The 22,278-nt window shown below is 34.5% G+C and overlaps 4 protein-coding genes across 10 annotated transcripts; 1 reads left to right on the forward strand and 3 right to left on the reverse strand.

Moving 5' to 3' along the window:
• Positions 1-7,725: 7,725 nt before the first annotated feature.
• LOC133695035 (nuclear transcription factor Y subunit C-2-like) lies at positions 7,726-11,191 on the forward strand. The gene is made up of 2 exons (XM_062116782.1): positions 7,726-7,884; positions 10,099-11,191. The coding sequence occupies exon 2, from the start codon at positions 10,152-10,154 to the stop codon at positions 10,944-10,946; it is 795 nt and encodes a 264-aa protein (XP_061972766.1). The 5' UTR covers positions 7,726-7,884; positions 10,099-10,151; the 3' UTR covers positions 10,947-11,191.
• A 1,310-nt stretch (positions 11,192-12,501) lies between these two features.
• Positions 12,502-13,367, reverse strand: LOC133695037 (SKP1-like protein 14). Its single transcript, XM_062116783.1, has one exon. It carries the CDS (start codon positions 13,241-13,243, stop codon positions 12,689-12,691), a length of 555 nt encoding a protein of 184 aa, XP_061972767.1. The 5' UTR covers positions 13,244-13,367; the 3' UTR covers positions 12,502-12,688.
• Positions 13,368-15,041: 1,674 nt separating this feature from the next.
• LOC133694691 (large ribosomal RNA subunit accumulation protein YCED homolog 2, chloroplastic-like) lies at positions 15,042-17,424 on the reverse strand. Its single transcript, XM_062116345.1, has 7 exons — positions 16,854-17,424; positions 16,339-16,518; positions 16,004-16,093; positions 15,750-15,836; positions 15,589-15,669; positions 15,429-15,474; positions 15,042-15,340 (listed from the first exon to the last, which is right to left on the reverse strand). Exons 1-7 carry the CDS (start codon positions 16,995-16,997, stop codon positions 15,264-15,266), a joined length of 705 nt encoding a protein of 234 aa, XP_061972329.1. The 5' UTR covers positions 16,998-17,424; the 3' UTR covers positions 15,042-15,263.
• Positions 17,425-17,571: 147 nt separating this feature from the next.
• LOC133694690 (probable splicing factor 3A subunit 1) lies at positions 17,572-21,730 on the reverse strand. Of its 7 annotated transcripts, none has more exons than XM_062116341.1 (4): positions 21,605-21,723; positions 21,455-21,512; positions 19,081-21,327; positions 17,572-18,944 (listed from the first exon to the last, which is right to left on the reverse strand). In XM_062116341.1, the coding sequence occupies exons 3-4, from the start codon at positions 21,226-21,228 to the stop codon at positions 18,675-18,677; spliced, it is 2,418 nt and encodes an 805-aa protein (XP_061972325.1). In that variant the 5' UTR covers positions 21,229-21,327; positions 21,455-21,512; positions 21,605-21,723; the 3' UTR covers positions 17,572-18,674. The 7 variants fall into 7 exon arrangements, with proteins under 7 accessions (XP_061972325.1, XP_061972327.1, XP_061972328.1 ...); XM_062116343.1 differs by having other exon boundaries at positions 19,081-21,340; XM_062116344.1 differs by having other exon boundaries at positions 21,427-21,512.
• Positions 21,731-22,278: the final 548 nt, after the last annotated feature.

The following is a 22,278-nucleotide window of genomic DNA, read 5'->3' on the forward strand; positions in this document are numbered from 1 at the left end:
TATTTTTTTTTAAATTAGTAAAGTAATTTAAAAGTTTTGGCAGGACAAAACCATTTGAAATTTAAATAAAAAAATTACACTTTTATTTTTTCATGCTTCAACAAACAACGTGTTATAAAATTTAAATGTTTTATATATGCTTTTATTTTTTAAAAAACCCCATCAAATACCCATTATTTCCCCTTGAAACACCTAAAAATTTGAGATTTCAATCACTAGAAAGTTATATTATTTAAGTATTTGAGATTAATTTTACATGTATATATGTTTTTTTATCTGCATAATTTCTAGATCTGATTATGAAATGTAAGAATTTGTTAAGTTTGATTATTGTGGTTCTTTACAAGTTTTTTTTTTATGAGATAAAATTTTGAGTATAGTTTCTGTATAGAAAAATTAAAAAATTTAAAATTAGATTTTATTTTAGATTTGTATAATACAAATTAATCTAATAAATTTTGTTAAAATTAAAAAAAATTTAACTCTCTAAAATCATTAACTAAATTAAATTTCATATTAACAGAACCATTTTTTATTAGATTTGTATAAGAAAAAAATGTTATTATATGGATTTCATCATTTGAACACCAAGCAACAAAACAACACGAGGCTACTTGCTCTAATTAAACTCAAGATGGTGTGGACCACATAAAGTTGCAATTCATTTGGGCCGCAAGTAAATACCGTGAGAAACTAGGTATGCCGAACCTTGATTACAATTGGTTAATGTTAGGTTCGAGATTGAGGCAGAAAGTGTGGCGGCAAATGATTAAAGCTTCCAGGAAATAGGTGAGGTTTGGTCGGAAAACTTGCTCCTCAATGTATATATTAAGTTGAATGCGGATGCTAAAAAAAATCTATACACACAAACACGAATCTCTTTTCTTTTTTTTCTTTTTTTATATTATGAAGATCTATTAAGAAAGGCCATCAAGAAATTTGCGGGAGGTGTTATGTGTTCATGTGTTCTTAAAAAACATAGCGTAATGATAAAAGGTTTGAAATTTGTATAATAAGTCTCGAGTTCGAGTCAGAACATATATTTTTTGTGAAAACCTGGAACAACTGAGTTTTACTAACTCATATAAATCCATAAAATACGCTTTTTAGAAAATGAATTTCCTCTCATCAAAAAAAAGTTACGTGTTCATTGTGTGTATACACACACATACAGTAAAGTTACATGATTGAAAAATTATAGCTAGGTCAAAAATTCACTTTGTCCATGAATACTCATTTTGCAAGATCGTCAGCCACAGCATTCTTCTCTATTAACTGTGCTGAGACTGATAGAATGCAGCTTGAGATTCTATACTAGATGGGTTACCGCATGCTAGATAGGTTACCCGTGCTATGTTGTGAGCCACCTTTGAATGCGCAAATAAAACAACTTCAGCCATGGATGAGCAGGATAAAAAATCTCTTCAACCGCTGTTCCGTATCTTAATTTCACGTTTGACTTGAGAATATAACAGTAGAAGGCATAGCGAAGACTGGTTTTTGCTTCCCTCACGAGTTCATGTGACACTGTAAATCATCAATTCCTTGCTTTTGGGTAGATGGTTGCTAGTTATAGGTTATCCACTCGGCAACTGGTGAACGTGGATTATTTTGATAAACTCGTAAATTATATTATATTTATAAAAAGAAAAAATAAAAAGAAAAAAATTATAAAAATTAAGTTTTCAACTATTTTATAATATTAAAAAAAATAAAAACAACAAAAATAATTTTTTAAAAAATTATAACAAAAAAGAAAACATGTGCTCAAGAAAAAAAAACCAATATAAAAGATATTATAATAGCAATCCATGATAATATATAAGGAAAGTTACAGTGATTTTCCGGTATGCTTTAACTTTTCTTTTAATGTGAATAGCAAATATGGTATACCTGACGAATAAGCGAGAAGCAAGCAAATTCAAGAGAAATAGGTAAAGCTCTATCTATTATTGTTGTCTTATCATAACTTCTTGAAAGAGAAATCATCTTGAAGAAGACAAACAGAAGAGGCATTTAGTAGTAATCATGCAAGAGCAATAACTGAAGAGATGGTGAAAGGAGATTGTTCTATCTTTAAGCTTCCATCCAACGAAACTCCATGTAATGTAGCAGTTGTGTATTTGCCTTGTACAATACATACATTCTTTTCTGGAACGGTCAGGATTTTACTTGCTTATCTAAGTTTATAAAATATGCTTTCCAGAAAATATGCTTTCCTCGAATCCAAAAAAAAAAAATACATACATCCTTCGTCATAAAGCGCAAGTGCTGTGTCACACCTTAGGGAGACATTCTGCATGATAAAAGCAGTCTCCCTTCATCTTTTTCATGAACTGTAGCATCCAAAACAAAATATCCATGTCAACATAGAGTAAGAAATGTATGATTCCTTACTATCAAATTCAATTCTCAAGCACAGGGTGCCTTTCTTCCCAAACAGCTAACACTTCAAGTGTTCTTCAAAACTTTTCATTAGAATATCACTTATGTTTCGTATCTTAATTTCACATGTAACTTGAGGATATATCAGTAGAAGGCATGGCATCATACTGATTTTTTCTTTCCCTGTGAGTTCATATGACACTGTAAATTATCAAATTCTGGAAATATCCACTTTATAAGTTAAAAGAATACTAAGAATCGATGTTTATAAATAAAAGTACACACTCAACTACTGCATCGTTTTTCTTGTATATAACTGCATAAACAGCACTGGGTATGCAAAACGATGTGAAAAAAGACTCTGGGCTTTTTTGTTTTGATATACATGAACACCTTTTCTTTAATTTATTTCAACTAATATAATTTTTTCTTTATTTATTTCCAATTATGTGATGCGACTGATGGTTATCTTTCTTCTTTCAAGAATAGTGATTAATCTCAAGGAAGCGATAGGGAAGAAATTCTTTTGTCAAGGAGAACGTCCTAAAAGACACTCAACAAATATCCGAAGATTTGTTGAAAAATTAAAGGGGTGAAATACTTGAAGTTTTGAGATTTTTTTTCTCTTTCTCACTTTATTTTTAATGTTTTCATTCCTTTTAATGCTTTGATTTTCTTCTTACATCTAGAATTTAAATTCATATTATTAAGATATATTTGAATTTCATCTTATTTGGTTCAAAAACCTTGATTTAGAAGTGCATCCAAACTATATAAGATGATGTTATTGAAATCTTGGGAAGCATATTATATAAATCCTAGTTATATAAGTGAGGAGCAACAAAAACTTAAAGACAAAGGATTCATCGATCCTTGACAACAACAACATTTAGATTTATTACTTTAAAGTGCTTTAAGAAGAAAGTACTTTTTTTATTTTAATTTAAGCATGATTGATTTAAGCATGTTTTTCTAAAGTTTATAGATTTAAACATGTACAAACTCTAGTCTTTTCTGAGACGTATTTTGTTTAGCATGCTTTTGAGATGATAAACTACCAATCCATACTAATTATTTTTTAACTATATTCTTGTTGTGATAAACTAAACAAATTTGCATACTAGTCTAATATATTTACAAAATTTGGTATATAATCTTAAGGATTTATTTTATATATTAGACTTTGTTTAGCTTATCATGTTAAAAAAATAATTATATAGATTATTGTTAAAAAGATTCTAACATCTTTAAAATTTAGATTATAATTTAACTTTTATTTAATTTGTTATATTCTCACATATAGATTTATTTCAATACTATATATTTTATTATATAACCTTTTGGTTTGTTTATAGCTTTATTTTTTTTATTTAATTTTATAAGATTGTTATAAATATTTGTTTTAAAGTTATAATTGATCTTCTAAAATCATAATTCATGCAATTTATTTGAATCTCTTTGAGTTATTGCATGATATATATTTCTTGAACTAAGCTTTTATAAACCATGTTTATGTCTTTGTTTAGTTTATACATGTTACTTATAAACTTGTTGGTATAATCATGCATTTTTTCTTTCTTGTTTAACCATAATGTTTTGACATAATGTGTGTTTAATTTGAACTGAAATAAACAAAAGTGTTTATTTTTTATCTTATATACATTAAATATTTTTGTTTATCAAGTTTCTTTATCCAAACTTTATATTATTTTACTTTCTTGTTGTAGAGCTAAAATATTTATTTATAAATATTACTGGCTATTATTTTTTATAATTTATATCATGTTTTTAACTCGAGAATTGATTTTTCCAACTAATATTTCTTCAGCAAGTACTACTTCAGTAGTAAGGATTTTACCATCACCTTTTATGGTGCATAGTGAGAAACCTAAAAAGTTCAATGGATTGAACTTTAAATGGTGATAACATAAAATGTTGATTTATATATCCACCTCCAACTTGGTTAAGTTTTTGTAGGAAAAATATTAAAGTTGGCAAATAATGAATTTAATTTCATTATTATGGTAGCTTAGAACATATGAAATCGTATTGATTTTATGCGCTAAAAAAATTCATTTTGAATAGATTAAATTATACACAATATGATGTGTATAATTCAATTAAGAATGCATAGTCACTTTGAAAAACTTTTAATAAAAAGTTCATTATTCAAGAGAAGCTCTTGAAATGTTTAAACATAAAAGAATGAAGTTGAAAATCAATTTAACAAAAAAATAAATGTAATAAAAAGTAATAGGGATGGAGAATAAAAATAACCATTTTGTGAATTCTATTCCTAAAATGGTATTATCCACTATTAGATGAAGAACTATATGAGTACTATTGTTTTGATTTAAATAAAATAATGAATAGTTTAAGATATTGCGTTCACTATTTAGCCAAGTAAATCTGAAAATATTTTACTAAGAAATGTTCAAAACCAAAAGTTATGTATTATGATGTAGTAATCTACCAAATCATATATAATTTTTAAAACAATAATAAATTCATATATATTGATAAGCACATGCTATCCAGAACATCTATAATCAGTAAAAGATCACATAAAGCTCGTTGTTTTAACTGAAAACTAATGTAAAACTATTTATAGAATTTTGTATAATTATTGGTTATTTTTATGTAGGTGACAGTTCTAGATATGATCATAAATCAAGTATAGTTATTAAACCCAAACCGACCCGGTAGGTGGACCGGTCCGGGTAAGGTGAAAGATCAGCAAGAGCAAAAAAACGATCAAACTTGGTTGGCTTTCCGGGTCGACCCGGTAGAGACCCGTTTTTTTTTTTCAAATATATTTTTTCTCCTAGTCAAAAACCCTTTTTTTTCATATTTTTTAGCTATTGTTAACCCTTTTTAAAGTTTAATATATAAATATTAGAAGAATATTTAATAACTATGTAACCCTATATATAACTCGAGACCTAATTTTTTGACCAGATAAAACCCTAAATCGGGTTTGATATCTATAAAACTGGTTTCTAGCCGGGCTTATATGCAAATCTTGTTGCTTGACTTGTGTCGGTGACTGTCAAGTCAGGTTTTCAGGCCGGTCCCATGAAAAAGCACAAGCAAGATGAAAAGCACGTGCTTTGTGGATGTCGGATCTCTTTATCTTCAAAACAAATCATCACAATTCTGAAATTTTACAGTGAACACCACGGGGTTTTCCTCCATGTTCTCAAACAGGAAAGTAAGAATTGAAGATATAGGCTTCCAAGAAAAGATGAAGAAGAAAATAAGTCATTTTGTGAAAAGAGATGAGCAGCGGCAGTTTATAAAGATGATGGAATTACAGAAAACTAGTTATTTTACACTTGTTTAGCTGCGGATTGAATAATATTTTTTTAAAATAAATATGCAATAAAAATCTAAATTAAAAATTAAAAAATTTATGCATGTATTTAATTAAATAAATAAAAAATTATTCATATTAATAAATAAATAAATAAAAATGTTGACGTGTTTATTTGAATCATCTAATTGCTGGTCGAATAATCTTAATCCAGATCATTCATTGGTGCTTATAATGGTCAATTAAACGATCAACTGGTTTGATCAATTAAATTAGACAATAATTAATTTTATTATTTTTATGTCAATCGAATCATTTAGTAATTTTAAAAAGTTAATTAGTTTGTGTAGCATATTATATAACAATGTAGTTTTATTTTTTTTAATAAGTCTTCACCTAATTATTTATTTCATTATATAACATAATTGAACATCAATTTCATGTCAATTTGGATAAAAATTCCAGAATTATTCACATTAATTTGCCTAAAATACCCATCCAAAGAGAAGTATATTTTTTCTTTAATTTTTTCACTATTCACTCATTAATCATTCCTAATCCATGCCCAAAAACATGATTCTTAACAAGAATACAAATTGTCTTGCCTCAAAATTTTAATAGATAAAACTTCATTTTAGATAATTTAATATATATATATATATATATATACACACACATTCTCTTATTTATTTTATTCCATTATATTTTTAGATTTTGTTTACATTTTATTTTTGTTTTTTAGCAAGCGTTTTTTTTTTCCTGCAGGTAATTTTTTTTTTTTAATTCTATTCATTTATTATCGTTGTCCTTTTGTAATCATATGATTTAGTGAAACCATATCCTTTAAAACACTCTAGAAATATGTGAATATCCTTTTTTATATATTTTTTTTATCCAGCACATTACATCGTGCAAATTACTTATCTAATATCCACTTATAATAGTATATTTTCAAATAAATTTTTGGATATTTGACTGACTAATTTAAGGTCACGTGAGGTGGAATTTGACCCTTAATGTGCTTCCAAGTAGATTATCCATTTTACTTCTTTTTGGGTCTTTTACCATTCTAACACATCTTGATAAAAAGTTTTGAAAAAATAATAAAGGTTATAAAAACATTAAGAAAATAAAATGCATGTTCATAATCATTATTTAAATAACAGTTATTTTAAAATTTATATCTCGTTAAAATTAATTAATATATACAAAAGTCAACATAAATTTTTATAAATATCTAATAACCAATAGATAATATTCAAGATTCATCTAGAAAGAGAGAAGAGATAAGCTGAAATGAAAGGGAAAAAAATGAAATAATAGGTCACTAGAGACATACTGGAGCTCTGCTTTTGACACATCCAGTATCATTAGAAAATCTCGATGAGATGATTGTAACCATATATCAAACGAGATCGTAATTGGTTAGGGTTTCTGTTCGGGGTTGATTTAAGGTTAATTGCGACCTCGTTTACTGGTTTTTTAATGTATAGTTAGAATCGTTTTTTCAATATCTTTCTAATAGTATTAAGTGTGTAAAAGAAAAAAACTCACGATAACTTTTTTTTTTCTCATTTATTTCTGATGTGACATTATTTATCTCATCTTTTTTTAATTAAATCTTGAGTCTCGTTTTTTATTCAATGAATTTTTATAAATTTTAGGTTGATTTTTATTTAGATTAATTAATTTACTTTTGATTTTAACTAAATAACCAATATTACCGCTATTAAGCGATTCCTCCTTCTTACCACGTGAAGAGACATTATGAGGCACTAGTCGGTCATATTCTTCCCTTCCAGGCTTCCACCACTAATTGGCACGCGCTCTCCGCGTGACGTTACACAGAAACTTTCCCTGAACACCCTCACAATTTCTTCTTATTACGAAAATACCATGACACCGTGCGCTGTCTGTTTCTCAAACGTCACAGTAATTCACTTGAGCACCTCTCACTTATGAAACACTCACTAATATTCAGCCACGTGTTATCTTAAAAAGCCCTCTGTTATAGTCAGAACTCTCATTGACGAACACGTGGCTCAACGTTCAGACTCTTAGAAGTCTCTCTTTCTACACTTTCAAAAGCTCCCTCCTTTTTAACTTCACTCCCTTTCTCTCTCTAAAAAAACCCCTCTCATAGGTTTTTGATCTCTCAAAGAAGATTCAGCTAAAAGATTTGATGGGTATGTTCTTGTTAAGATTTTAATTAATGGTTTCTTTTTATTTATCTTGAATTACTGATTTTTCTGGCATAAGTTTGTGCTGTATCTAAGTTTCTGCTTGGTTGGTGAGTAAAGTTGAGAAATTTGAAAGGAAAGTTTCGATTTTTAGTATGTTTTGTATTTCTAACAGAGCGCAAAGTTTCTGTCTTTTATTGCATTTTCTTTCACTTTCTATGCTGCCAAACAATTAACAGTATGACATGCATGAGTTGTTTTTTTTTTTAGTTCCCAGTAAGTGGTGAGTATTCTTTGATTGTTGATGGTTTAGTGGTGAAAAATTGAAGGGATATTTGTGATTTTTCTAGTGAATCTTAAGCAAGTGTGTTGGTTGAGATTCTTTGATGAATGAGGTTGATGTGTTTGGTTTTTGTTGATTTTCTGGAATCCTTCCTTCTTCGGAGTTGTTCTGATATGTTTATGTGTTTGGTTCGGTCCATGCATGTGTCGTGCTTGTGTTAATTTCCCAACTTATGATGTATGAATGAGGTTTGAGGTGTTTTAAGAGAAAGTAAAATTGTTGATTTAACCGAATCAGAGGTCATTGAAGTTATGTCTGTCTTGATCGGAGTTGCAATTTCTTTCTTTTATATATTTAGATATTCGGAATTTTCAAGTTTTCAGTTTCTCTGTATTGCGAGACTTGTACAAAATTTATTTTGTTAGATGGCATGCATTATTTTTGGTCTTATCATGATTTATTTTGTTGTTTGGTTGCATGCATCTTTATGGGGCCATTGTTTGCTGCAATGGTAGAAGTCATGAATTTGCAACCATAAGAATGTTATGGTTCAATTTCTTAGAGCAGTCACTTCATGCAAAAATGCTGAAGGGTAAGACTCAATTTCCTCACTAGGATCTCATTTTTTCATGGAACAGTAGCTGGGTGACGGCCTTTGATATACTGTGTCTACATATTTCGTCAGTACAAGGGAATAGCTCACCCTAGATAATGATTTAGTAGGGGGGTAAGGATTTGGATGAACCCCAAAATTGAGAGGGCAGCAAAAAGTGCATATGTTGTTGAATTTTTTCCATGTATTGATGCATAATCCAAGGTAAAAGTCTGGGGGTGTACTTGTCTTGAAATCTAATGAAGTAAACATGACAACACAAAGCTCGACATTCTTTAAGGTAGTGCAAAAGTGATAGGATTTGAAATTATATCACGCTGAGAGACCTGGCATCAAAACATTTATATTTATGATAATAGAGGAAGCCATTGATTGATTTTATTAAGAAAACCTAATTTTAAGTAAAGGTGTCTTATCATGAGCAAACTTTTCTGGATGATTTATATATGTCACAGCAGTGAAGCTAGAAAAAAAATGGTTACACTGTTACAATTAAACTTGGAGGGTACACCACCAAATTGTATGCTCATGTATTCCAAAGTGAGGTGCTACTCTCATGCATGTATTGAAGTTTAAGATGAATGTTGATTCCTGGACACTTGTAGGTAATTGGATGGATGATTTAGTTAATTAAGGATTGGAACTGGGTTTGTAATGCTACTAACCACCCTTAGGAGAAGGTTCTATATCATCTGTATTCATTAGCTCAACTATCTAGCAGTATACAAGATATAGAATAGTGAAACAAGCAAAGAAGGACAAATGACTTGCTTATAGTCTTATTGCCCACATACATATGCACACAAATCTGTGGTGCAAAAGCATAACCAGATATGTTCAGTGGCAAGGATGGATGGATGCGTGCACCATCAGAAGACAAATGATGGATAGGGAATCCAAATAATTCGTCTACGTCAGGTTGTTGTGCCATAGAATCATTAACTGTGAGTCGCCAATTTCTGTGCAAGGAGAGAGAACCTGTATGATCAATTATTAATGTGGTATCATATTCCTGTTGGAAGTTTGAGGAGATCCAATCTGAATATGAAATTTGTCATTATTAAGATTTACTTATTTCACCGATTATGAGATTGACTCTTAGGGATGTTATTAATCTAATCACTTCTGTTTTCCTTCATTTCTGTAAAAGATTAGACATTTTGAAATATTTTAAATGGGCTTCAGATTCTGTTGGCGGGCTGTCTGATTGCAGGAATTATGTTTTAGAAGTTTAACCTTTTCTGACATTTTTTGGCTTCTCATCAACATTTCTGAGTTTGTGATTGGTCCTGAGTATGTATTCTTTTTCGTTTTGCCTTTATAGTATTCTGACGAGAGATACCTAGAAAGAGGGCAAAAGAAACTCTACAAGCAACCATGGACCAATCAGAACAAACTCAACAGCAACAGTCCCAGCAACAGCAGCAACCAGTAATGGGAGTAGCAGCTAGTGCAGGTCAGGTGGCCTATGCCTCTACTCCCTACCAAACTGCTCCAATGGTGGCTTCTGGGACTCCTTCCATAGCCATTCCCTCCCAAACTCAGCCTCCAGCCACCTTCTCTAATTCACCCCACCAGCTTACCTACCAGCAAGCCCAACATTTCCACCACCAACAGCAGCAACAGCAGCTTCAGATGTTCTGGACTAACCAAATGCAAGAAATTGAACAAACAACTGACTTCAAGAACCATAGCCTTCCACTTGCTCGGATTAAGAAGATAATGAAAGCTGATGAAGATGTACGAATGATTTCAGCAGAGGCTCCTGTTATTTTTGCCAAAGCATGTGAAATGTTCATCTTGGAGCTCACTCTGCGCTCTTGGATCCACACAGAAGAGAACAAAAGGAGGACACTACAAAAGAATGATATTGCAGCTGCAATTTCCAGGACCGATGTTTTTGATTTCTTGGTTGATATTATTCCAAGAGATGAGTTGAAAGAGGAGGGTCTTGGGGTCACTAAATCAACTATTCCTGTTGTTGGCTCTCCAGCTGATCTTCCATACTATTATGTTCCTCAACATCCTGTGGGACCTCCAGGGATGATCATGGGAAATCCAGTTGATCAAGCAGCTACCTATGGAGCCCAGCAGCCACGACCTCCAATGGCATTCATGCCATGGCCACAACCTCAACCACAACAACCTCAACAACGGCAAAGCGACACCTGATCAGAACATCCAGGAAATGTGGCAGGAGTGTAGCTGCTGTCTGATTGTCAAGTAGTGTCTTGAATCTTTAGTGAAGGGATTAAGCTCAGCACCAGTCGTCTTTGTGAAACCAAAACTGAGTTGTTTATGATAATCAACATGTGATCGTTTATATGCGCTTGTTTGCACTCTTGAAAAATCCTGATGATTTTATGGATCTTAGCATCTTTGGTGGTTTATGCTTAAAGAGAAGGATGTTGATAAAAGAGTATTAGAAGTTAAGTGACCTTTTATTTGTTGTTTGCCTAAAAGATCGTTAGTCATAAATCGCAAACTTCATGGTAATACCTGGTAATCATTATCATAAACCTTTGCTTCGTTATGGTTTGCAGCTATCGGGAGTTTAGATTTTCTGCGATTTAGAAAGAACGTAGTTTTGTTTATATATACACACACCAAAACCAGGCGTTCCATTCTTCATTCAATTGGAAGCTTCAATGTGATTCCTGGCTGCTGCATAGAAGGCAAGAGTGAGTTTACTTCAACAAGTTGCAGTAAGATTGCCACAAAACTGACACTACTTCTAAGCAAGCAATCAAGAGTTTTAGTCCCTTTTCTGCCAAGGATGGTGCTCACTGCTGTGATTGCAAAACCCAGACAACTGAACTTAACTGGTCAAGCACATGGTACTTTGCATAACCAGCCTGTTCAATAAATTTGACAAGGCCCAGATAATACAGAATCAGAAGGAAAAAAACCTAGTCCGTCATTTTCCTTCAATCAACAATAATCTCTGGCCCTGCTCCTCCTTTTCATACGTTTTTGCGTCTCTACAACATCAACTTAACAGGAGGAAAAGGTCATCATTTTCAGCAAAACTTCTCGAGGATTAGTTTTCTCCTTGAGAAGACTTGTGCGTGGCCACTAAGCAGGTTTACCAGAAAATACAAAGGTAAATTTAGCAGTTACAAACTCTAATCCCATTGGGTTGACAATTAACACTGAACAGTCACAAAACTTTGAGCATCCAAATCCTATTTGCATTCAGTAAAAACACTGTATCAAAACGAGGGGACAGAAAAAGGATTAATGAGGTGAAAACAGCTATAAAACAAAACCTTAATTCAATCGATTAGTGTGCCAGGACAAGACCCTTCATCAATTCAAGAACTTGCACACAAAGCAAACATGAGAACCAGACGAAAAGGGCAATGAACTGTAATCCGATTCATTAACAAGCTACTCAGCAATCTACAACCCATGGCCACCAAAAAACTTCAAACTTAGACCTAACCCCATTATCAATATCACATTTAAAAACGACTGCTATTTTATATATATTCCTTTTTATGAAATTCCACCAATTTTCCCCCTAAACAATCTACACAGGCAAAACCCTAAAAAATGAAATCACCATCAAGCCCGATTGGAGCTCTGATCAACCATAGAAACTAAGAAGTTGAAAACCATTATTCCATCATTCATCTAGTCCCATCGACAAAGGAAAAGGAAAAAAAGGCTCAGCAAGATCATAGCCAAAAGTATCAAAATGAAAACCCACATACGAAAAACACCGTTAATCAAAAACAAAATCCTAATCCATTCCATTAAAAGCACCAATATCACACATCTCCGTTCCATACTTATTTTTCTCTAAAACCCTGCATATACAAATAAAACCAAAAACCCTAATGAAAATGAAAATTGTTCAAAACAAGTCTAAATATTTGATCTTTTTTCATAAAGAAGCAAACTCCGATTGATTAGTCCTCATCAACACCTTCATAAGCCCAAGCATGTTCTTGACGAAGCGCAGCCTCTTCTTCAGCAGTAAAATCGCTGTCAATCCCAAAGAAGCCTCTCACATATTCAACACTCTTGTTCTCAATCCTATCAGCAACAGCCTGGTTAAGCACATCAAGCAAATCTTTAATCTCCAAATAGTTAGCCACCGGAATCATATCCACCAGATCTTTGTCACTCTTTTCTTTAAGAAACTCCGAATGGTACTTTTTCTTCTGTGCTTCATCTGGGTTTGCTTTAAACTTTATTTGCTCCTTGCAGAACTCAATAACTTGGGACAATGGCTTGGCCGTCACATTAGGGAGTGGCACAGTGTCGGTCGATGACGGTGAGTCTTCAAAGAAAGATTTCACAGTCGCAAATTCCATGGCTACAGCTTCTTCTACTTCAAAGATCTGGTTATCAGAGCTTTTGAGGGTGATTTTCTTGGTGGGTTGGGCTGTTTCAGTGTCTGGTTGGGGTGAAAGCTGGGTGGTCTCGGTCGTCAGGGTGGGACTATCGGTCGAGGAAGACATTGTCGATCGAGGAAGAGAATCAGAAAACACAGAACAACAAGGCAGATGAAAAACAACAAAAGCCTAGAAGGTATCTTTCTCTCTCTCTCTCTCTCTCTTTTACCTTAAGCGTGCGTTTGTCTACTAAGGGTAGAGAGCGATTTATAAGGGTTTAAGAGTGTAAAGTGACAGAATTGACCTCATGAATTACTTCTTGTTCGTGTTGGATTCTTATCGTAACGGAAATAAAAAAAGTTAAATACTAGTTTCAGTTGGACTCCGTCACATTTAATTACCTTTTTTTTCTCATTAAATTCCCTCTCTTCATTTTATTTTTTTTCTTTTTAATAGAATACAACCAGACAACTCATTCCTGCTGTACAACGGTTCGAGCAAAAATTATTTTTCAATAAAAAAACCATTGCTAATAATATCGGAAATTTTTAATTGTAAATAAAAAAAATTAATGTGTAAATAAACTTAAAATTATATATGCAAATAAATATTAGAAAGAAATTTTAATGTAAATCAAAAATAAAAATTAAATAACTTGAGAGACAGAAACATATTAAAATATTTAATCTCGTGGCAGCGCGAGGAATTATTCAAATCTTTTTATCTAATTAAATTTCAATAATATTTCATAAGAAAATTAATAATTTAAATTCTACAAAATATGACTTTAATAAAAACTAAAAGTGATTAGAATAAATATTTAAAAGACTAGAAAGACTAGATAAATTAAGGATAGAAAGGCATCTCTCCATTTGAAACTTCTTTATTCTATTAATGCGAATTTTTTTGGCAATTTATTTATTTAAATATTTATTTGTTGCAGCAAAAAATTATAAGAATCATAAAAGCAAAATTTTTAAAATAATGTTTTCATTATTATGCAGCGAATATATTAAAAAAAATGTGCATAATACATAGGAAGTTTTTGGATTTTTTATGCAATCATGCGTTAATAAAAAATTTGTAAACAAAATCCAAAAATGAAAAATAAAAATAAAACAAAAAAATCATGTTGTTCGTCCCTTTTTTTCAGAACTAAAAATTAAAAGCAAACGGTGTGTGATGAAGAATGGGCCTGCATACTCTTCGGGTTTTTTACGTGGAAATTTTTTTATAGGAGATATTTGAATTATATCTTTTGGGGTCGGGATTTGTAGTTTGGTCTCAGGATGACCTCGAATGGTGGATATTTTCAGATGAAGGGAGCAGACATCCCGAGTTCTTTCTTCTTTTTTTTCTTGGGTGGATGGGGAAGGAGAGATCTTATCGTAGTTTTGTTCGACTTATGGAAGGAAGAGGCAGAAATGAGGTTGCTCGTCGAATGGTGCCATATATGTGCCTGTAACGTCGGTTGTATCTTGAGTCTGGAAGAATATGTCTCGCATGATGTGATGTTTCTGAATCACGAATAAAGTTTTCAGTCGTTCTGTCTTTATATAAAGATTCAGTGCAACTGAGAAGCTCTGAAATTCCTTATTTTATCTGTTATTTGAAGAACAGAATGAGCCTCGATACCGTATGAACCTTGCTCTTCATATATCAATAGCCGAGTAAATTCCAGGGCAAAAGAAAAGGGAACCTTGTTACTGAAACGCAACACAACCACATGGAGGTCCATTGTTTTAGCATTTGTTCAAGAATAAAAAACTCAACTCATTCAAGGTCACAAGAACTAACCACAGAGGGCACAGATGATCTTGTTTCGAGCCCTTTCCCCGACTCCATTATAAATCAGAAAACAACAGATGATAATACTTCCCTTTGATTTCATCTCACAAAAAGAGACTCTAGTGACAGGTCTAAATTGGTGAACTTTCATGATATACCAAGTAAATTGCCGTAGAAGTAATCGGTGTTTCAGCAGCAATGGTTCATAGTTAATCTACAATTTTCTATTAGGAGACAAGTAACTCAATACCAGCAATGAACAAAGACAATGAATAGATCCATCCTCCCATTATATTCCGAGCTAAGTACATGGCACAACACATTCAATGCTCGTTCACAACATAAAGGTGTATATTTCTCACAAGTTTTCCTTCTTCAGCTCCAAGAGTATAGACCACCTCTTATCAATAGAAGCTGCTTTCTGTCCACCTATATCTGAGAATCAAAACAGAAAATTGCTTCAGCAACTCAACCTACAGTCAGTCTGTTACTGTATTGGCAAAAGTTCATCAAGAACACTCACGTATCAATTTGGGTTTGGATTTCTCGCACGATTCTGAGCAAGTATCCTGCAGGATATAAACTTGGTGAGTAGGAGAGGACTTTTAATCAGGATTGGTTGTTTTTTAATCATTTTTCATCACATAAATCCCTTTGTTTTGAAGCAAGTGTATTGTTCATACTTTGACTGAGGTGGTAAGCCTTAGTGTGTCTTGTATCAACGAGTCAAGATCAGCTTCATATCCAGGCTTCACGTATATAACCTGCACGATCAATTGTGTTAATTACATGTCTGAGAGAGAAGGGACCAGGGGGGTGGGGAGGAGAGGTTTAAGAGACTTAATGATGGGTCGTCGCCACCAATGTCAGGCAGATGAACTTCACGATTGGCTCTTGATGGAAGAACCCAAACATTGAAGGTTGTATCAATCTGGCAAGAAAATAAGAAAAAAAAGGTCCACTCGCATTACATTCTATAACCGATTCAATAATGAGTAAGAAACAGCTAAATATTTTACAACTTGAATAGGAAGTAATTCTTGAAGACCAATTCAATATTAACGAATTACTACAACATAGTTCTTTAAAATGACAGACCTTTCTACAGTATGGGGAGAAGCAGTTGCTGCATTTTCTTGTGAAAGATGTGATGATCCTTCCATCCACTGAGAAACCAAAACCGGCATGCTGGTTAAAAATAGAAGGAAAACTATTAGATGCAATCTATATTGTCCTTGTCTCTTTTTTCTTTTCTTTTTTTTGCTGATGGAGACTCAAATTGCATCATACAACCAATTGAGTTGCTTCTGTCATTTTGATATACTTTCTTGCTGCCAAATGATCCTAAAATTGTTATAACTTGCATTTCAACTTCAGGTCACCACGCTTGGTTAAGAAGAGAATATGAAAGGGAATGGATTCAATGGAATGACCTTTTGAACGGAGAGATTGACAGAAACCTCAGCATCTTTTTGTTCATCTTCGATCAAGTCTTCTAACTTCAGGTCTTGAAGAGACAGTAGGTAGTCAGAAGTCCATTTCCCTTGCCATCTCCCATCTGCGGTTGATATTGTAACCAAACGGCGGGGAGCCCTGGAATTTTTCTTGCTTATCTGCCATTTGGCTCAACAACAAAATCATTAAGTCATTTTCATTGCTGAACCAGTGACAATTACAAAACGGATTCAAACAATTTGCAAGTCCCGTGGTATATAGGGTTCAAGTACAAGTTTTGTGATTTTTATCCAAGAATCGAAGAGGAAAATAAAAATAAATAAATAAATAAACTAGAGTCCAATTACTACAAGCATGCATGTCAATTGATTAATCCCCAGATAAAGATAAGTAAGAGACTAGGGATAAGGCGATAGTAAGCATGAAACAAGTTATTTCCAGAAGAAGATTGACTAGAATTGAAGTGTTGTAAGGGGGTAGTCTTTCACGGTACCGGCGGGAAGTCATTTCTTTTTGAAGCTGCTATGATTTTGGATCTCTGAAACGTCAACCTTTGTAATCTTCTTGTATTCGATGGATTGATGGTTGTAAATTCTTTGATGCTTTGAGCAGATACCAAATGGCCAGCTTCTGACATCCTCACTCTCCCTCCCTGTCTCCTCTAATACACTAGCACATTTGTATTGGCAGTATAGAGTATATGATATAACCACAACAACCTTATCTGTGTAATTGGTTGGCAATTAGACAGCAAAGAAGGATTTTTTGTGCTGGGTCCACGGGGCTTTTTCTTCTTGGCTGAGTGGATATTCCTGGTAAAAAATTATTGTGTAAATTTTTGCTAGATCTGTTGTAATTCTTTTTCATCAACGCCTGATGTTAATCCAGTCTAGAATTAGCTCCATTGGTCTAATGGGCGATTTTGATCATGATAATAGATTCACCGAGGCCAATTCTGGTCATTAAGATTGATTTTTTCGTCTTCATTTTCTGATTCAATCTTTTCTGTGATGAAACATGAAAGCAGTAACACTACAATTGTCTACGGAACGTTGGGGGTAGATGGAACCGATACCGGTGCCCGGGCCAAGGGCAACGGCCTGTAGACCGAGAAAAGCAGGTAAAGGATAAACGGCAATTCTGATGATGGTTTACATGAAACATGGAAATAGCAAATAAACTAAGCTGTAGAGGGCTAAAAGAACCTGAAATGCTGCAATGGTAACCAGCTTATAGCTAGAAAAATTATGAGCCCATGCAAATTAGCTAAAGGCTGGCAATGAAAAAACAGACAAGTAATTATTGGTGGCCGCCGGTTCCAACGGATTCTAATTCCAGTTTTTCAGCTCACAGAGGAGTAACACACGAGGGAAAATAGCTGCAGATGAGAAAACAAAAAACAGCGGGTTCAGGCACTGCCATTCGGGATTCAGCATGAGTTGAAAGCACTACTTGTGAGATGGATGAATCACCGACTTGCCTCGGAGATTTTCAGTAATAGAAATGTACCCGGTTGCAGAGATCATTCCAGCTCAGCGTTTTTAAGCAACAGAAATGTACTAGGTTGCAGAGACCATTCCATCCATACAAATTAATTGCTTTTTCTGTCTCCGTAGAAGAAAAGTATCAGAAAACACCAACTCCCCGCCAGCTACTTGGCTAGTTAGAGGAAAGCATGACAGCAAAATAGAAACGAATTATTGAAGCATAAGCCCTTGACAAGAGAAAGCAAGTTGGGTGCTTAGTATAATCTGCATGCACCCACTGATCCCTACTGCCCAGGCATAATCACTCACCTACAAAACAAAGCCTAGTTCTAGTAAATCACCCTTCACCACTACATTTTCCAAGAAATTAACTTGGAGCAAAAATAACTAAAAATTAGCAGAAAAAATTGAGTTTATAAAATATGAGTTCTTGACAACGAGAAGGAACGATCAAGAGTGAAATAAGACCATGAAGCACTTATTTTCCAGAGAAATAACTCCACATGCAGAAGGAAGCTGTAGTTGGTGATGTAAGCAGATGGCTTGTCCTGCCTAAGCAAAAGAAAATGGTCTACTTCACATTTGCCCTTAAAGAAACACTTGCCATGACGCCAATCTGTATTAGATACCACTTGCTATCAGTTAAAATATGACAATTCTACATAGCAGCAACGAAAAATATAATCATGCTAACAACACAGCCATTATAATTTCCAGCATAGCATCAAAGGAAGGAAAATAACAAAGTCCCACAGCAATATGTGAAAATCTCTGATATGAGAAAGTTCTATCAAAAACCGTAAATGGGGCCACATCGAGAAGCCTCTTCATCTCTTTCTACCACCACGCTCTCTCAAAGAGAGAGCCAGCAATTCTCCTGGTCCAACATTGTAATATGCCAGTGACATATTATCCTTGAGAAAACCAGCTTTTCCACTCAATTTCTGTTTGTTTGCAGGAAGTTGGATCTCTCCAGCAATTTTCTCCTTTAGGCTGCCAACAGTTTCAGACAAGGACTGCATTGTAATCTCCAGAACTTGGCCTTTGAGATTTCCTTCATCAATATTGGGAACAGCAACAGTGACGCGCACAAGTCCCTGCATAAAAGGCACAATATCAGCTAACATGCAGTCAGATAAAGGAAGAACAACCACACTGAGATACAGATCAGAAATGATAAATCCAACAGCTGTAGAGTAAGAGGCATAATTTTGATAAAAGAAAAGGCCATACCGGATGTTGAGCCAGAAACTGATCTTCAGGAACAAGCGCAGAGTCATCAAGCCTCTGCCTTTTCGGCTCTGGCTCATCTGGAAGTGGAGGAGGAGCATCCTCAGGTGGGGGTGGTGGAGGCATTCCTTGAGGCAACGGAGGTGGTGGTGGCATCATATGCAATCCAGGTTGGGAGACAGGATGAGGGGCAAAAGGTCGAGGAACTGCCATGGAATTATATTCCGATCCAGGTGGAGGCGGCACAGGTAAACTTGGATTGCCAGACATTGATGGAGGCATGGGGGGGGGTCGATTTACCATAATGTGTTGCTGTCCGGGTGCCATTTGCATTGGAGGGGGGTAATTTGGCTGCATAATTGGAATACTGACTGGCCTTTGCGGATGTACAAGATATGCCCCAGCAGTGGGACCAGAATATTGAACTGTATTTGGAGGTGCACGAGGAAGATTCAACTGCAGTCCTGGTGGTGGAGGGAGGGGACGGACAGTCAGCATACCAGGTCGGGGAGGAGGAGCTGCTGGACCAGGAAGGTTCCTTACATCATTGTTAACAGCTTCATTTTGATCCTCGCCATTAGCATTCTGAGACATAGCTTGGTTTGCAGTGCGCCCAATACTACCAGTGTGACCATCCCATATGACCTGCTTTGGCTGCTCATCTTTCTTCTTCTCAATTTCAGCCTTCACTGCATTAGAAACTTCTTCCTCTGTGGTGCCAAAGATATCAGGCCTCAAGCGTGCCAGTCCCACTATGTTACGAGAGATCTCATCATCCTGTGCAAGAGTAGTTTCCCGAATCTTGGCAAACATCCTTTCCTTTTGCTCCTTGTACTTGGGATCAATGAGGGAAATTCTCATGTGCTCGGACATCTCACTAATTGGAATTAGCTCACCAGTGATAGGAGAAACAACAAACTTTGTTGGGTCTCTTTCAGCAGGGATCCTCTCCTCGGGTCTCTTCCAGTTCTTCACAATCCTCATAGGTGGTTCTTGTTCCTCATTTGTTCTTGCGCCCTTCTCACCATCATTCTCTTCAATACTTGCAACCCTCATGCCTTCCTCAACAAGCTGCATCTCTTCTTCATCCATTTCCATTTCCACCTCCTTTCCAGGCTCAATGATTTCATCTTCATCCATAGCAGATATCTTGCTCCTCCTTATAACTTCCTCAAGTGTCATTGGAGGGGGCAAGTCCTCGTCTTCATCATCTGCAAAGTCTATAGTCTCAACCACAACAAAATCATGCCAATCAATCATTGCCATTTGCATCCGCTCCTGTTCAATCTCATCCTCAGCTTTCTGTCTTGCCTGCTCCTGTGAGCGTTCCCATTCAAGCCGATGCAAGCCCCTTTCAAGCACAGTGGTCATGTCAGAAACACTCTTTGTCAACTTCTCAGTCAAACCCTTTGGAGGCATCAAAACTTTAGAATATGCATCAGCAAGTCCAGTAAAAAAGGTGAACATGCTATGGGTTGGCTTCAAAAAGTGGAACTGAGGATTGTTCATCTCCCTATTCGTCAATCCAGTCAAGAAAGCTTGCCCATTTCGAGCTACAAACTGAGCTGTGAGCTTAATAATATCAAGTTCCTCTCCAGTAATCCCTTCTGGAAGCCGAACAGTATACTGCTCAGCTTCTGGGGGTTCAAGAACCTTAGGAGGAGGTAATCTAAACTGGGCTGAAGGATCCGGTTTCGGAGCTGCTTCATTTTCATCAGCAGCTGAATCAGGTTTCGGAGCTGAATCAGGAGCAGCTGAATCCGCAGGCTGTGAAGTAGGCTGCTGTCCAGGAGCTTGATTCTGAGCACGAAATTCTGCCAAACGATGCTGGTAATAAGCATGGTACGGATCCGACGAATTTAAAAAATTGAACTTGGCATTATTAGCATTGTTTGCAATAATCCTCTTCTCAAACTCAGGTCCATTTTTTGCCACAAATTGCGAGGTCTTATCAACAATACTTCTAATATCAGGTGGAGGATGAATAATTCCAATAGTTCTCGTATGGGTCGCAACTGGTGCTCTGCTCTGCTCCTCACTTTCCGTTCTATCCTCCCTCGGCTGCTGTTCTACCACTTGCGAGGGTGGAGGAGGAGACCCATCTCCATTAACAGGAGGTGCTGGAAGCGGTAAGATTGCTGTGGAAGACATTATTTTCTCTCCAAGTCTCAATCAAAAATCCCAACAACAACCCACATCAAACCAGCTCCTCGCCAAAGAAATCCCCACAAATTCTTTAGTTAAAAATACCTGCAAATAGCAACTTTGCAATAAATTTTATTTATAAGAACGCAGAGAGCCCGAAAACCCAAAATGATTAATTTATTATTATTTTTAATAAGAACCCACCAGTTTCCCGGTCCAGAAAAAACCTAACCTTAATTAAAACCAGTCACTGAATTCTTCATTCATCTCAAGATTGAAAACCCTAATCACTGAATAACATATAACTAAAGAAAATGATTAATTTCTAATCAGACTAAGATAGTATAACCTATATAGATTAATAAATGGAAAGATAACTTACTATGGAGTAGAAAGGATTGAGATTAGGGAATTTCGATCTGCTAGGGTTTTATACAAAAAGAGAGAAAGACAGAGAGTGTAAGAGAGATCCAGTGAAGATTTTATGATACGGGAAAGAAAAAAAAAAAAAAAAACCCGACTCGTTTTATATTTTGGTTTCAACCAATTTGTTTTCTTAAACGGGTCGGGTTGATTTTCTTCCCTTTTACACTCGGGCCCATTATGCATACGGATACCAAAAAAGACCGTTAAGAATTTTATTTATTTATTTATTTATTTTAGAGACTCTTTCTGCCATTTACTTGGTAAAGTGAAGCTGAAAATATTAAAAAAACTTCACAATAATTTTCTTTTTATCGTCTTCTTAAATGTAAAGAGATTTCTATGGACAACAAATAGGCAATGCTCAATAGATTTAGGACATGGTTTAAAAAAACAATAGTTCTCCTAACTTGCATATATTAATCTAAAACGTCCCAATACAGCAATTCAATAGCTAATACTTAAAGACTATTCTTTTTTCATAAAATGTTAAAAAAATAAAATTAGAGAAAACCTAAAATATATATATATAATTTAAATCTAATGAAATTAAGGTATATAATTAAAAAAGAAGACTTGGTAATGTCTATTAATTCATGAATATCATATTAAATAACATCTATATGTCTTCAC

This window comes from Populus nigra, chromosome 5 (assembly GCF_951802175.1).
Source record: "Populus nigra chromosome 5, ddPopNigr1.1, whole genome shotgun sequence".
NCBI lineage: Eukaryota > Viridiplantae > Streptophyta > Magnoliopsida > Malpighiales > Salicaceae > Populus > Populus nigra.

Coding starts and splice junctions, on each gene's coding strand:
- LOC133694690 (XM_062116339.1), bottom strand. CDS start 21,228: ATGTCTTCCACAGCAATCTTACCGCTTCCAGCACCTCCTGTTAATGGA. Junction 18,945..19,080: donor AGTTTCTGGCTCAACATCCG/GTATGGCCTTTT, acceptor CCTTTTATGCAG/GGACTTGTGCGCGTCACTGT.
- LOC133695037 (XM_062116783.1), bottom strand. CDS start 13,243: ATGTCTTCCTCGACCGATAGTCCCACCCTGACGACCGAGACCACCCAG.
- LOC133695035 (XM_062116782.1), top strand. CDS start 10,152: ATGGACCAATCAGAACAAACTCAACAGCAACAGTCCCAGCAACAGCAG.
- LOC133694691 (XM_062116345.1), bottom strand. CDS start 16,997: ATGTCAGAAGCTGGCCATTTGGTATCTGCTCAAAGCATCAAAGAATTT. Junction 16,094..16,338: donor TCAATCTCTCCGTTCAAAAG/GTCATTCCATTG, acceptor ATTTTTAACCAG/CATGCCGGTTTTGGTTTCTC. Junction 15,670..15,749: donor TTGGTGGCGACGACCCATCA/TTAAGTCTCTTA, acceptor TTGATCGTGCAG/GTTATATACGTGAAGCCTGG.